Source organism: Strix uralensis, chromosome 4 (genome assembly GCF_047716275.1).
Source record: "Strix uralensis isolate ZFMK-TIS-50842 chromosome 4, bStrUra1, whole genome shotgun sequence".
Lineage (NCBI taxonomy): Eukaryota > Metazoa > Chordata > Aves > Strigiformes > Strigidae > Strix > Strix uralensis.
Genome location: NC_133975.1, coordinates 8269978 through 8283443, shown reverse-complemented (window position 1 = coordinate 8283443; position 13466 = coordinate 8269978). Strand labels below are relative to the sequence as shown.

Below are 13466 nucleotides of genomic sequence, written 5' to 3'. Positions count from 1 at the left end.
CATCTCATTTTAGTCACCCTAGGCTGCCAATAATCTATAATGAGAAAGAAGCAACCCCAGAGAGCAATTACCCGACTCATTTTAGACTCTAATCTTAGGATGCAATGATTGCCCCTCTGATAGTAAATGTTTCTTTCTCCTAATCATGAAATTAAGAGTGACTAGCTTAAGCTTAGATATATAACTTTAAGACATCTGAAGTTAAACAACAACAATCCCATCCCAAATTTAATGAAATACAAAGTTATAGAGAAAAAAATATAGTTGAACTAAAAAGAGAAAAAATACAGCTAAAGTAAGCAAACAAATTCCAGCATTCATTACAAGCAAAATGGAGACATCTAGATGACAGATGTCTCGATAAAGACTTAAATTTCATAAAGAACACTTTACAATCCTTTTTTTCCACATTGCTCTTCCACCCAATCAGTCCCAGACTGATTTGAGAGGATTTTCTCCATCCATATCCAATTCCTCTCACTCATTGATATCCTTCGATGTCATTCCTACTTCTAAGACTTTGCCTTCTGCAGGCTGCAGAGCCGTATATATATGAACATCGGCTTCACTAATCACAACAATCTCAAAATTCAGCAAAGCACATAAGCCAATACTTAAAGAATTACTTTAGCGGGCCTGAAGAGTTTTGATGAATTTTATCTAAGCAAGTTTTCAGGAGATGACAAGGGCCGGCGGGGGGGAAAGGTGGAGGAAATTATCTGACTGTAGCAACCTGCAACATATGCAGCTGCTGGTTTTACTGCAATAATTGACCATTTAAGACTATGTAAAGAGATTAGAACTATGTTAAAAAAGGGATTAAGCAATTTCAAAAGCCATTCTATGATTTGCCAAATGACAGAAAAATGTTCAACAAGTAAAATCCTTGTTAGTGACATTCATACTATCCAATAATTTTTTCATCAAGTGTACCTTGCTGGTGCCAGAAAAATTCTAACCTGCCATAAAGTACAAATAACTTTCTTCTGGTAAATTAGGGGATAAAGGCAAAAGAGTTATAGTGGAGGCTAGTTCAACATTAAACATAGTAATATGTTTCCACAATTTTTGGTTAAAAAAGTTTCCATTCACACAATTCTGCAAACTATAGCCTAAACAAAAAAGCTCTAAGAATCTTTATAATATACCAATATGACTTTAGACAAATGTTTGAATGGTACAGTATTTTAGCTTCAGAAATTATGTGCAAGATTGTACAACAGACAGTAAATAAAAGAATGAAATAAACTTCTTATTTGCTTAGTTTTAATACAGTCCTGAAAACAGTTTTAATACAATCCTGAAAACAAGACTGACTGCTAGCTCTGTGTTACTAACCTTACAGACACAAGGAGGGGAAAGCATTCCTAAAGAGACACCATACAGGATTTCTGTGTGCAAGGAAGCCTTACAGAATTTCATAGTAAAATTCTAGTGTTCTTTGGTGGTCTGAACTCCCCTCCCCCTCTAAATTATCAAATTACAGTTACATGAGAATGAAGAAGCATTTAACAGTGAGCATGACAACCTTTCCAATTAGGAAAAAGTTCTGTGTAATATTTTTTTTTGCCCCTCCCACCCCCCCCCAAATCTGCATCCACCAAATCTCAAACAAATTAAGATTATGTTTTACTATCTATATCATTGATCAGTATTTGGGAACTGGACTTAAAATAGCCTGATTCCTACACAGATATTCCTAAACATTATTGTTTACTACAAGCATATACTTATTTTCTCCCTGCGTGACTTACAAGCAGGTGAGAAAAGAACAAAGTAGTGCTAAATCCTACAGTTTTCTGATTTCCTGCTGTTGTAATTTAAGCAACATTTTGAAAATGAGATTTTTGTCTGAAAAAATGATGCATGTGACAAGTAAAGCCTTTTTGTAAGAGGGATCAGAACGGGAACAGATAATCAACTAGATGATCAACACCCCACTCAGACTCATAGAAAGTGTTACATCCAGACAAGCAACAGAGGCTTTAATAGAAATTACATAGCTATACATTAGGAGGAATAAAAAAAAAAGTAATGGTTAACTGAAATCTAAAAAGTCCAGCTTCTAGAGAAATGTTGCACTCTTTCAACAAATTTATATCAACTTCATTCCTAAGATGACAGGAAGCTTACAGAAAACTTGAATAAATATAAATTCTAAAAGCCATATGATGCATACAGAGATCCTGGAGCAAGTGCTGAACGAGCTAATTCAAATATCCTACTCAGAGTCATAAAAGTGCTGCACCAGCTAATTTACTCTGATCCCAGCAGTAAACTAATCTAATTCAAGGAGGAGGGTAGACAACTTTGGAAGGCCCATGCTATCCAAAATAGCTGGTTAAGCTGGCATAGCAGCCTCCACACAGTACAACACTGGGCAGCATACACCATCTTAAAAAAAAAAGTACTACTACTGCTTTATAAACTCATTTTAAGAGTTCTTAAACTAGCTTAGTAAGTAGTGTGAGCAAAGTAGGGAAAATGGTTCAGCCCAAACTTTTTTGTAAAGCCCACAGTCACTGTCACCTTTTAGAGAAGATCACCATTTACCAGCTAAACAAAACTTCTTTAGAAAATCATCTTCCCAGTAGCTACAGTCTCACAATCAAAATCTTAATTTATTGTAAATCTTGTAATTAAGTGTAGTGTTAAACAGGTGAAGGGGAAAGACTTTTCCACTGCAGACTTTAAAAATTCAAATTCCATACACGTTCCATATGTGTTGTCTGTTTTTTCGGTTTGCTTTTTTTCCTAGGCATCTTATAGAGACAGTATGCATGCATATAGAAAAGTTAAAGGATTTGGCCGATGACTACCTTAATTCTTCAATAAATATAATTTATACCCAGGGGTCAATGGTATTGTGTGTGCAGAGTTACTTAAATTATCTTTAGTTAGATTGGCATATCTGTAGTTATAGACTATAAGGTTCAGAAGTGTGCCCTCTGTTTTATTGGAAAGCATAAAAATAAAACAGTACAGCACAAGGCAGACAGGCAGTGAAATATGCTTCTGATTTCACTTATGACTTGAATAACTCATTTGCAATGTAAAATAAAGCCTTACTACCTTTTTGGCATTATCACAGACAAATGCTTCTTAAAGCCCTGCTGAAAATCTTAACCATTTTATAGGCTTTGAGGAGCTTACACCACACCAGACAGAATCCAAAGCTTGGAGTAACTGTGTTAAAGCACTATTATGTATCAAATTTCACTGGTTTTTAATAATTTAAAACATATTCAGCATTTTATGCAATCAGGTACAGGGGCAACACTTTCCTCTTGTGTCTTTCTGCAAACACTGTCCTCACACTGCAATCATGGGTTGGTTTTTTTAAATTGTTTTGATAAGAAAACAAACTAAGTAATACTGCTGAGAATATATGAGTTTGATTTACAATCCAGCCAGTCAATGGTTTTTGCCTTTTCTAAGCCAGGTGTGGTACACACTCATACTAAAGTTCTAGTGGACTTAAATGAAATTTATACATAGAGAGAGGACTTTGCATTCCAACTTTCATATAAAAATACTAGTCCTAAAAAGGGATTTTAAAAACTGACTGCTAGAAACAAGTTCTGATGTATAGCTACCATCTTTTCTTCCCAGTGCTAAAGCTTTCCCAAAGTCAACAATGCTTCATGTCCAAGAAACACAAAACCTTCCCAGAAAAGAATGGAAAGTGAGAGATTCAAATTTAAATCCTGTAACTGCCACCTATTTCTTGTGTGACTGAACAAGCATATCAATTTCCTCAGTTACCACTCTGTAAAGTCAGGAAAATTTAGACTGTAAAATCCCCAGCAGAGGGACCGTCTATCATGCACTTGCATAGCACTTTGCATAATGAGGTACCAATTTAAATTGGAGTAAGTGATGCCATGCTGCAAATAATACACAAACATGAAAGAGCAGAAAAAAATGTGCTTTGAAGCATCAAAGGATATTTAATTAGTATCATACCTTCTCAAAACAAATAACATTTTAAGGTAGAATTTCTGACTTTGTTTATGGGTCCTACAGCACAAGGGAAAGAAGAAAAATAATTATCAAAAGAAATAGTCACCCCACTGCATGACCTCTGAGTACAAGTAAATCTATGTATTTGTTTATATTGTCTTAAAAGAGAAAGAGCATTACTTGAGAATCTTCCCAGCATTTGGCTGATCCTGTCCCCAGTAGTGAAGATCTAATCCAAAAGGCATGAGGGGAGCTTTAGCTCTTTCTTCTTCTAGTTTTCTTCTCTTACTGTCAGGCTCTTCTAAGGCTGCTGGCTCAGTAGTTGCAGAGTCACTGGAGAAAAGAGATGAAAAGTCAATACAGAACAACAATGATCACAACGTTTTCTCTTTTTTAATTACATTTTCACACCAATGCTAGTATTATCTTAGATCTAGGACTACAACTACCTTTACAGGATTCTCCTTTTTTTTGTCTTTTTTTTTTTTTAAAAAAAAGGATACAGACCATAACACCAAACACTAAGTGCAGCACACTGCACATTCAGCTAAAGCCAGATAAAATGTATTATACCATGGGTGTAGAAGCCTACAGATCTAATGGGGGCAGCGGTGGATCACATTTTTAGAAAGATCTTGCTTCTGTAAACTCATGCCCATGTTTGCATGGCAGTCACACAGATTGCAAAGTCTTTGCTGGTGTTGACAAGATTCCATCTTGCAGGCTTATAATACTCATTGTGCAACACCACTACAGAATTCATTAGTCCTGAAAAACCACTGTACTACTACAGAGACCTTGGGTATTCACTGATAGAGCTGCAAATGGTCTTAGTCACCTTACTGACACATTAAGTTTTTAAAGATTAAAAATAAAAATGTATGCCTGAATACTCCAAACTCCAGAGTCTAATGAAGCAAACCCCTTTCTCTTTCCAGCATCACATTCCAGTTTGCTAGGTTTTGGGGACTTTCCTGACCAATGCAGAAGTGTCTTTTCAGGAACATGCCACTGAGAGGATTACTCCAGTCTTATCCCCAAATCACAGATAAATGCTGGACAAGGCTGGAGTTTCACCAAGCTTTGAACAGGATTGACAACAAATACATCTTTCGAATCAGTAAAACATGCCTCCAGGCAGCACTGACAGCATAAGTCACTAGGAACCAAGAGATTGATTGCTGAAACTACCTTCTCATTTAGTATTAGGATACATTCTATTTAGTTGCAAACCAAAATTTACCCCAATAAGTGTGGATTTTTTTTTTGTTAGGAGGGAAGGGAACACTTTATATTTTAATAGAGGCCATTTACACCAAATAAAACCTAAACCAAGTGAGTAGTAAAAGGTTCCTTAAGATCCTGGTGCAATCACTAACAAAATCCTACATATTAAGCAGTAAATGTACATCTCAGTAAAAGAATTGTAACTTCAAAATGAAACCAAGACAGCATTGACAGTTTGCCTCGTTCATGAGCGCTTTTTCGTGTGCTTTCGTGACTAAAATACAAGTAAGAGCAAGAAGTTTCTGCAAGAATTAAAACAAAGATAACCTGGCATGTGGAGGTGGTAACTTTGGTAGTTTGTCTCTAATAAGTTTCAGCGTGGCAGCTGCACAGGTTGGATCAAGTTCGTCTTCATTCCCTTTCAGCTGGGTGCAGGAGCTCAGTGAAGCTGGTCCTATTGATGTCTTCCCCACCGGTGCTTTTGGAAGTGACTGAGGCTCAAGCCCTGCAAAAAGACTCAATGTTTAAGAGCGATTCACTTCTCCCAGTCTCAACACTTTGTAGTGGGGCCAAGCAGCTCAGGATGCTGATTACATGTCTTATTGCTTTCAGTTTGCGTTAGACTTCAATCCCACTCAGACAAGACTGGTATTTCTGTCTGTGAATTTTTTTCTTGTTTTTGGACAGAAACATACTGAATAACTAACTACACAATCAACTTTTAAATTTGTATGACATGGTGTGACAAGAAAGAATGATATTACTTCACCTTGAAAGTAGGTGAAAGAAGGATTTTAACAATACCTGCTTGCCTAAAGTGCAATATTGCTTTTTGTACATAAGTTCCTAGCGTCACATGTTCTTGCTGATATGTCATTTCTATATTCAAGGTTATATCAAGGTAAAACAGAAGAAAGGAAGTATTGGCACGACTGTTTAACACCTGGAGTCCCAAAAGATATGCAAAAGAAGTAGAAAGTAAAAGGAAAGGCATACATTCATATCCTTCTGTGTGCTATGATTAATTCTTTATGGTGTCTCAGCAAAAAGTCCTGCTGAAACTCTTAAAGCCTGGCAAAGAGAAACCACTTCTGGGCGAGGGATTCACAGCAACACATGACTGACGAGAACAGGAACCACTGTCATCCAGCAGCAGTGCTGGCAGGGAAGTACAGCCGGTGAAAAAAATCGTGCATGAGGCACAGCCCTGTCCTCTGACGATTCTCAGCTACCATACTGACCCTTCAGAGCTGAGAATATAAAATAACTTTTTTTTCCCCCCTGATTTGTTAAGAGGCAGCACCACTGTTTTGATTCCTAAATATATCTGCAAACAGAATTATCTAGGGAATGTTCTTTCACAGATACTAAAACACACAGTTTGCCAAGATAAAATATCTAAGTGCTAGCAGAAGCAATGGGTATACCCACAGAGTACGCTCAAGAGACAGTAAATGCCTAAGTTACACCTGAGGAACAAGCCTATTGCAAGGCAGTACTAGGCACTGGTGTTCAGCACCAGCAGCTCAATGGTGGGGCAACTTAATTACTTTATATAGCTAGATTAGACAGTCAGCACAAACTATAACGATGCAATTAGATAGGCTGAGCAGTTAGACAGCACGTGCCTCTACCCGCTGAGCTAGAGAAGCAGCTCTATTAGCTGGAGGTAGTAACAAAAACTTTTCAGCCAACGACAGCTAAAAATGGAAAGACATGATCCCTCACACTAATATAATAGACTACATTTTCCCCACCAGAAAGCCTTTTTATAAAAGAAGTGATTGAAATGCAAGGCCCCACCCCCCAAAAAAACACCTAAAATCAACACAAAAAAGTCATGGTTTTACAAGACTAAAATTTTAAGCAAATTATCTCAGTCTTCTTATGAAAAGCAACCTGAGTTTACCTGACATGGTAAACTGATGGTAAAACATAGTAAACTCAATGGCCATTATTTAACTGGGACTTTCAGTCTCTTGCCCACTTCTAGCCAGCCCTGAAGCTGTAACCAGAAGTATTCTTGCTTTGCTAATGTGTTTATGTTATGATCATTAAATGTATCACAAGATATCAACTGAAAAAGGAAAAGCTAATGTGGTATGACCGGCCCTGTGAGTGAAAAATTGCAGGACCTGTAGCAGTAGGTAGCTTTGGTGCACAAAATATTTTAATTTCAGGGAAAAAAAACCCTGATTTTCACACACAAAAAAAAAAAATCAAAGCAACTTGCCCTGACCCCTTCTTTCCACCTTATAAAGTCTCGCAGTAATTCATCCTGACCTTGATTCATTTGCACCACGTGTTCCCTGTAACCTAGGGGGTATAACCACACAGAAGACATTGCCTGACTCCAGGCACAGGTCAAGTTGCTGAGGTGGCAACCTTCTAGATCCACCCCTTAGATACATATGGGTCTAAACTTTCCAAGTACCTAGATCAGGAGCTAAGTCCTTGCACAGGGAATGACATCTCCTGTTTGTTTTTCAAGGCTCCAAGCTGAGGACACTAAGAACGGTGCTGACAACCCCCTGCTTAACCTAGTTCCTGGACATCTGGCCGGAGGGAGCCAACAATCCCAATTCGAAATCCACAAAGCTAGAGCCCCTCAGAAGGAGAGGGGAAACAAAAGCAGACATCCATTTGGATCTGGCTTGTGTGCATGTGTAGCCTTTAAATTTTGCTGCCTACAGCAAACGGTTACTTCACTCATTCCTAGATCTTCTTAATACAACAGAGGAGAATGCGCTCCAGAATACTCTCAAGGATGAGGACTCTTCAAGACCTTCTGAGACCCCATGTCTCTGGTATGGCTTAACTAACAGCGAAGGAAAATGTTTTAAAGGCAAGGCAATTCAGGGTGGAGGCTAGTAGCAATGACTGTGGCAGATGGCTAACCTGCCCCCTTCAAAACAAGAGAGGGAAGGAAATAGGATCTGGAGAAGGAAAAAGGATGAGAGAGCACTAGCCATCAGCAGTTAATAGGCATTCATAGAGACTCCTCTGTCTTCTCCTCACTCTCCCACAACTCAATACATTCCTTCTGCTTATCCAGTGTACAACAAAGGGCAATGTGGGCCATTTTAACAAAGACAGCTGAGGGGAGGCAAGTATATCCATGATTCAACTTGTGTGTGATAGGATTTTCCCATGTCCATAGAGAGATCAGACCCAGCTCTGGCAGGCTGATGCATTCCACCTTTCCTAAGAAAAGGCTACTTGAGTATCATGTAAAAAGCCCACAGGAGTGAACAAACATCTGAGAGTGGGTATGTCAGTAGTGCCAGTCCTAGGGCTGTTCTGGAAAGACTTCAGCAAGTACCCAACTGGCCAAACGTTCGCAGGCAGCAAACACTGCAGAGAGAGAAAAAAGACATTCACCACAGTCTGAAGCCAGTGTCAAACCCAGTTCTTTGACTCCCCGTTCTGCACTCCAGAAAACACCCCAAAACCAAAGCCCACGTTCCTAAGGCAGAGTGTCTTTCAAGACAGTGCTGCTCAAGCTGATCAATGTTTCCTGAGACTGAAGTTAGCATCGACTGTGATGCAAAGAAGGATCACTCCTTTTTAATTTTCATGTCCTCAAACCAGCTCTAGACAGACACAGGACATCTTACTGCTGCTGCTGAGCGTGCCTGACGCTACTACTACCTTACTCAGTCATGCCCACATCACGTACTCTAATGGAAGTGATGAACATACCGCATTCACCTTGTTACCTAACTTCCCTTCCCAAAGTCAACAAGGCTTTAAAGAACATTGTTAAAAACATAATTTAAAAGACTAATATGTGCATTGGAAAAGGGTCTCAAAATTAGCAGAAGGACCAGCAATAAGGGAAATGTAATTAACCACAAAAAGATGGAACTAAGCATAGAAATATCTAGGTTAAATAGCAAAAGAAATGATCTCATGACATTTATTAGGCTGTGGACTTGCCATTCAAGAGAGATAATGGTGCCTCCAATAATGTTTTTTAAACAGCCTTTCAGTGAAATATTAAGGGAGAAATCTTGAATTTATGTATCTGGAAAGGGGGCAGGATGCAATTCCATCTCAGCTCCTATCGTAGCCTAGGAAGGGAAAAAGCCCTTTTCAGGTGCTTTGTATCAAAGTGAAACAGAATTAACCCAAAAGATTCTATTACAACCACACTTCAGAATAATTAGGAGTAAGTAAGAGTAAACTTCCTTTTATAACAGAAACAGCTACAAACAAACAGACCCTTTGGCATGAGCAAGGTTAGCTGAGAAAAATATGTGACAGACTATGTGTAATGTAGAATTGCTTAGACTGTATTTAGCATTTAAAGTTGCTTTTTAATTTTTTTTTTTAGGACAAGAACATCTTTCTGAAAAGCACTGTTTAAAGCAACAGTTTTGAGAGCACTCGTATGCCTGTTATTTACAAACCATCTTGAAGTCAGAAGGTAGCAGGTTATGTGTCACACCTTTTCTCCTCTTCAGAGAGAATATGTGCATATGTATTAAAAGTTCTCAGGAAACCTTAGTTCTATTCCAATTTTTTTCCTATGATGTTTTCAGAAAGCATGATTGCTCATTCACTACACCGATTTTGTTTGAGGGGGAGAGGATGTGAACAGCAGAGACAAGCAGTCAGCAACGCACAGAAAAGGCAAGAGAGATAAATGGACAATGTGACATTTAGATAGATAAAATCACATCCAAAAGATCAATATAGGAATTCTTAAGAGTTACAAGAACAAAATATTTTCCCATTGATTTCTTATTTTAAACCATTAACAGAAAAATGGCTAAAGGTAAATACACTACAACATCAGTAACACCACCTCTACTGTGGATTTTTTAAAAAAACAGTTTATAAAATTAGTTTTTTGCTAACAAGATAAAGACAAGAGTCACCATGCAAACAGCCCTAGCTGAAGGTATCCAATGTCAGGGTGGGGTTTTTTGTTGTTTTGTTTTTAAGACGTAGATGGGATTAAGTGCAGGTTTAAAAGTAAAATTCCTCTTAAGAATTCTGCTGTTCTGTGTATTTTATTTAACACAAGTACAGTATCTGGGTTCAAATTGTTCCAATACGAGCTTTTAGAAAGAATCATAAAAATGTTCAAATCCCCTTTTTTGTTTAAATTGACCAAATGGCACCTATTTGCCTGAAGCAATAAAGTAGACCGTGTTCACAAGATAAATCGATAGAAGGAAAGAGAGAGGCTGGGGTTTCAGCTGAAGTTAGACTGCTGAATGCTGACATTATTGATTTTAGCTAGTTCAGCTGGCCTTGTAATTAAAATGTAAATTTGAGAAAGAGATTATGTCCTGACAGAAATGGTAGGATTAGGGGGAGATAAAAGCCCCTCAGTGAAAATTCAGAGAAAGAGCAAGCACAGGTTTCCTCAGCTGTGTGGATTTAGAAGAAATCTAGCTACTTCAGATTCACTTAAGTTTAATTGAAAAAATGGAGATAGAATATAAACAAGTATTATGGACTTTAACTTTCCTGAAAAAAATATAATTTCTGTTTCTGATTTGTTGGATCTTAGTCAAGCTGAATGTATGTGATTTATACTAGTACAGACACTCTCCAAGACTGTCAGGAAAATCCAGCAGTTCAGGTACGATATTTCCCCACTTACCCTCTAGTGTGCTCATAATGAAAAAAAATGCATGTATTTTACTCAGGGAGCACAATAAGCTTTACTGCTAAATGAACGGGAATTTGCAAAGCTTACTTCACATGGACTTGCAGACCAGAGGGTTCAAGTCAATGTCTGGGGCATTACTTCCAAACAGCTTCAGTGTTTCAGGATCTTCTGCTATGCCTCTCCACGCACAAACGTGTGTGTGAACAAAATTAACATAGGTGATCATATGGCAGCAAGCCTTCATTATCTCTGAAGGTTCTAATACTCATAAGGGATGGAGATTTGAATGATATGTCATCCCTGACAGATATCTGATCTTTATGAAGTCTCCACAAATTAAATGAATATTCAGTTGGGTTTGTTTTTTTAGTTGAGATCAAATTTCATCCCTCCCTAAAAAAAAAAAAAAAGGCTCTGTTGTTGTTAGCGTCACTTCATCTACACATAACTCTAAAATGAGGAAAAAATTAACAAAAATACCTGTTATGAACAAAACCTTAGAAGCATTCATACAGGGATCACACTGATTAAAACTCTTACCATTTACTGTGGTAGAAAACTTCTGCTTTAATTTTAGATAGACACAGTTTCTTATCTTACCCTTGAACAGCACTAAACAAATTGCTGTCTGCAGCTGCTAGGGGAGGATGCTGAAATGCCAGAGCTGGCTTTACCAAATATTCTCACAGCACACAAGCTGTGTGTGCACTCAAAGCAACTTACTACCTGGACAACTTCAAATATGAATATTTCTGTATGAATTACACCACTTTTTAAAAGTTGTCAAGGAGTTTTTATAATCAGAGGTTTTAAACAATGAAAAAAGATGCCCCAGCACCTCTGAATGCAGCTATGCTCATTTACATTTATCTAAAATTTTAGAATTCTACTTTGGAAATTCAAACTAATGAAAAACAATGTTAATTAACTAGAAGAGTTCACTAACTCTTAAATACTTTGTTTGGCTTAATGGCATTACAGAATATGTTAATTTGTTGTAATGTTAACTCATTAACCTTATTTATTATTGCTTTACAATCATAGTTAAGAATCAAAATAAATCAAAGCAGCAGAGTTTAGATTAAAACCTTTCTACACCTTACACTCTGATCTTTTAAACTTCTTATCATTTTGCAGTCCCTGGCCGTTGCATAGTTCCTGTGAGGTATACTACTATCACAAACCACTCTGAAGTATTATCAGCATCCTGTGCAGTGACTATTAATTTTTAAGAACTTTAGTAGGAATCAAAGATATCCCATGTCCTGTCAGATTTTCTGGCAACCTTATTTACATAGAAGGACCTTGCCTGAGAGTGATGAAGGTTTGCATGATCAGCTGATTAGGATGCATCAGAAGAAATATCTACAATCAATACTTCTACATGGATGCAGAAGTATTTTATTGGAAGTGCTAATCATGTTTTTTCATAAATGTGCAGTTATCTTCATTCCAAATAGTGTATTATAGTAAGTTTTACTCAATTATTGTCCTAAGTGTAGCTATACAGAACATGTGTTTGCCCATAGATATATTCAAAGCATACTAATATAATGAGGCAATCTCACATGTAAACTTATAATTAAATACTGCTAATGTTGTGTATGCTAAGAAAAACTGAGATTACATAACACATTTGATTACAGCAGTTCAGGACTGGGGCTCTAACTTCAATGCTGAATATCTGTTATCTATACATTTATGGTAAATCAATACATGCTATTTCAATCATGTAACAATTGTTTTTTAAAAGGATTTATAGTAATATTAATAGAAATCTTATTCTAAATACTAGACTCTTGTCTAGAGAAACACAACTGTGTTAAATGCATTTTGCAAATTTGGGAAAAAGAAACCCAAATTTCACAGGGCAGCGAAAGGCAAGTAGGTAATTCTGCCTGTCCTTTCCCCTGCAAAACTTGATTTGCTTTTTCCCCTTAAACGAAGTCAAGTAATACCCATACGTCCTTAGTTAGCCTTGACAGTGTAATTCTAAGTCTCAAATTCAGCTCCTGAGAACTGTGCTTCATATACTCTGAAGTCTGCAGGTTTGTTTTTGCTGTGGTCTCCACTGAGCTGTCTCTCCATGTAAAACTGTTCTCCACATTCTTCACATGCAGGAAGAACTCCCTCAGGAAGTTCCTGAGGTATGGAGACCAGACAAATTAAACCAGACTAAGAAGCTATTAGGCTTTTAAAGCAGAACCCAGACAAACTGAGAAATCATTGTCATAAGGAAGGAAAAAACTTAAGTATCATTTTTAATTTCCATTTAGCCAGTACATGTGTGTCTATTTGGTGATTCAACAGTCAACAGAACCTCAACAACTTAATTCCCAAATAATAATGTCATCAAAAACATTTGGTTTTGTTGCAACTAAGGTAGGGCACCATCATTTGGTTAATCACAGTGATGCACATTGTTATGGCCTGCAGCTGATGAAAGCAATTGGCAAGACTGCTCTTCACACATACATCTCACCCCAAATAAATCCACCTCACATTTTGTATGAAATATAGCTACCCATTAGCAAGAGAAGCTGCAGTATTGATCCCATACCTGTGTTCTCTTATTTGCATGGAGTCATTCTTGAGTCAAGTCTACTTCATGATTATTGCCATGATAATCAATCTCTCTCCAACAGAAGCC

The 13466-nt window shown here is 37.4% G+C and overlaps 1 protein-coding gene across 2 annotated transcripts in view; it reads right to left on the bottom strand.

The window, feature by feature from the left end:
* UVSSA (UV stimulated scaffold protein A) overlaps positions 1-13466 on the bottom strand; it is a 56058-nt gene that overhangs the window by 13615 nt on the left and 28977 nt on the right. For both annotated transcript variants that reach the window (XM_074865555.1, XM_074865554.1), the window contains 2 exons: positions 5518-5695; positions 4144-4296 (listed from right to left, as the gene is read on the bottom strand). In XM_074865555.1, coding sequence (XP_074721656.1) covers positions 4144-4296; positions 5518-5695 — 331 coding nt within the window. The remainder of the gene's footprint in view (positions 1-4143; positions 4297-5517; positions 5696-13466) is intronic.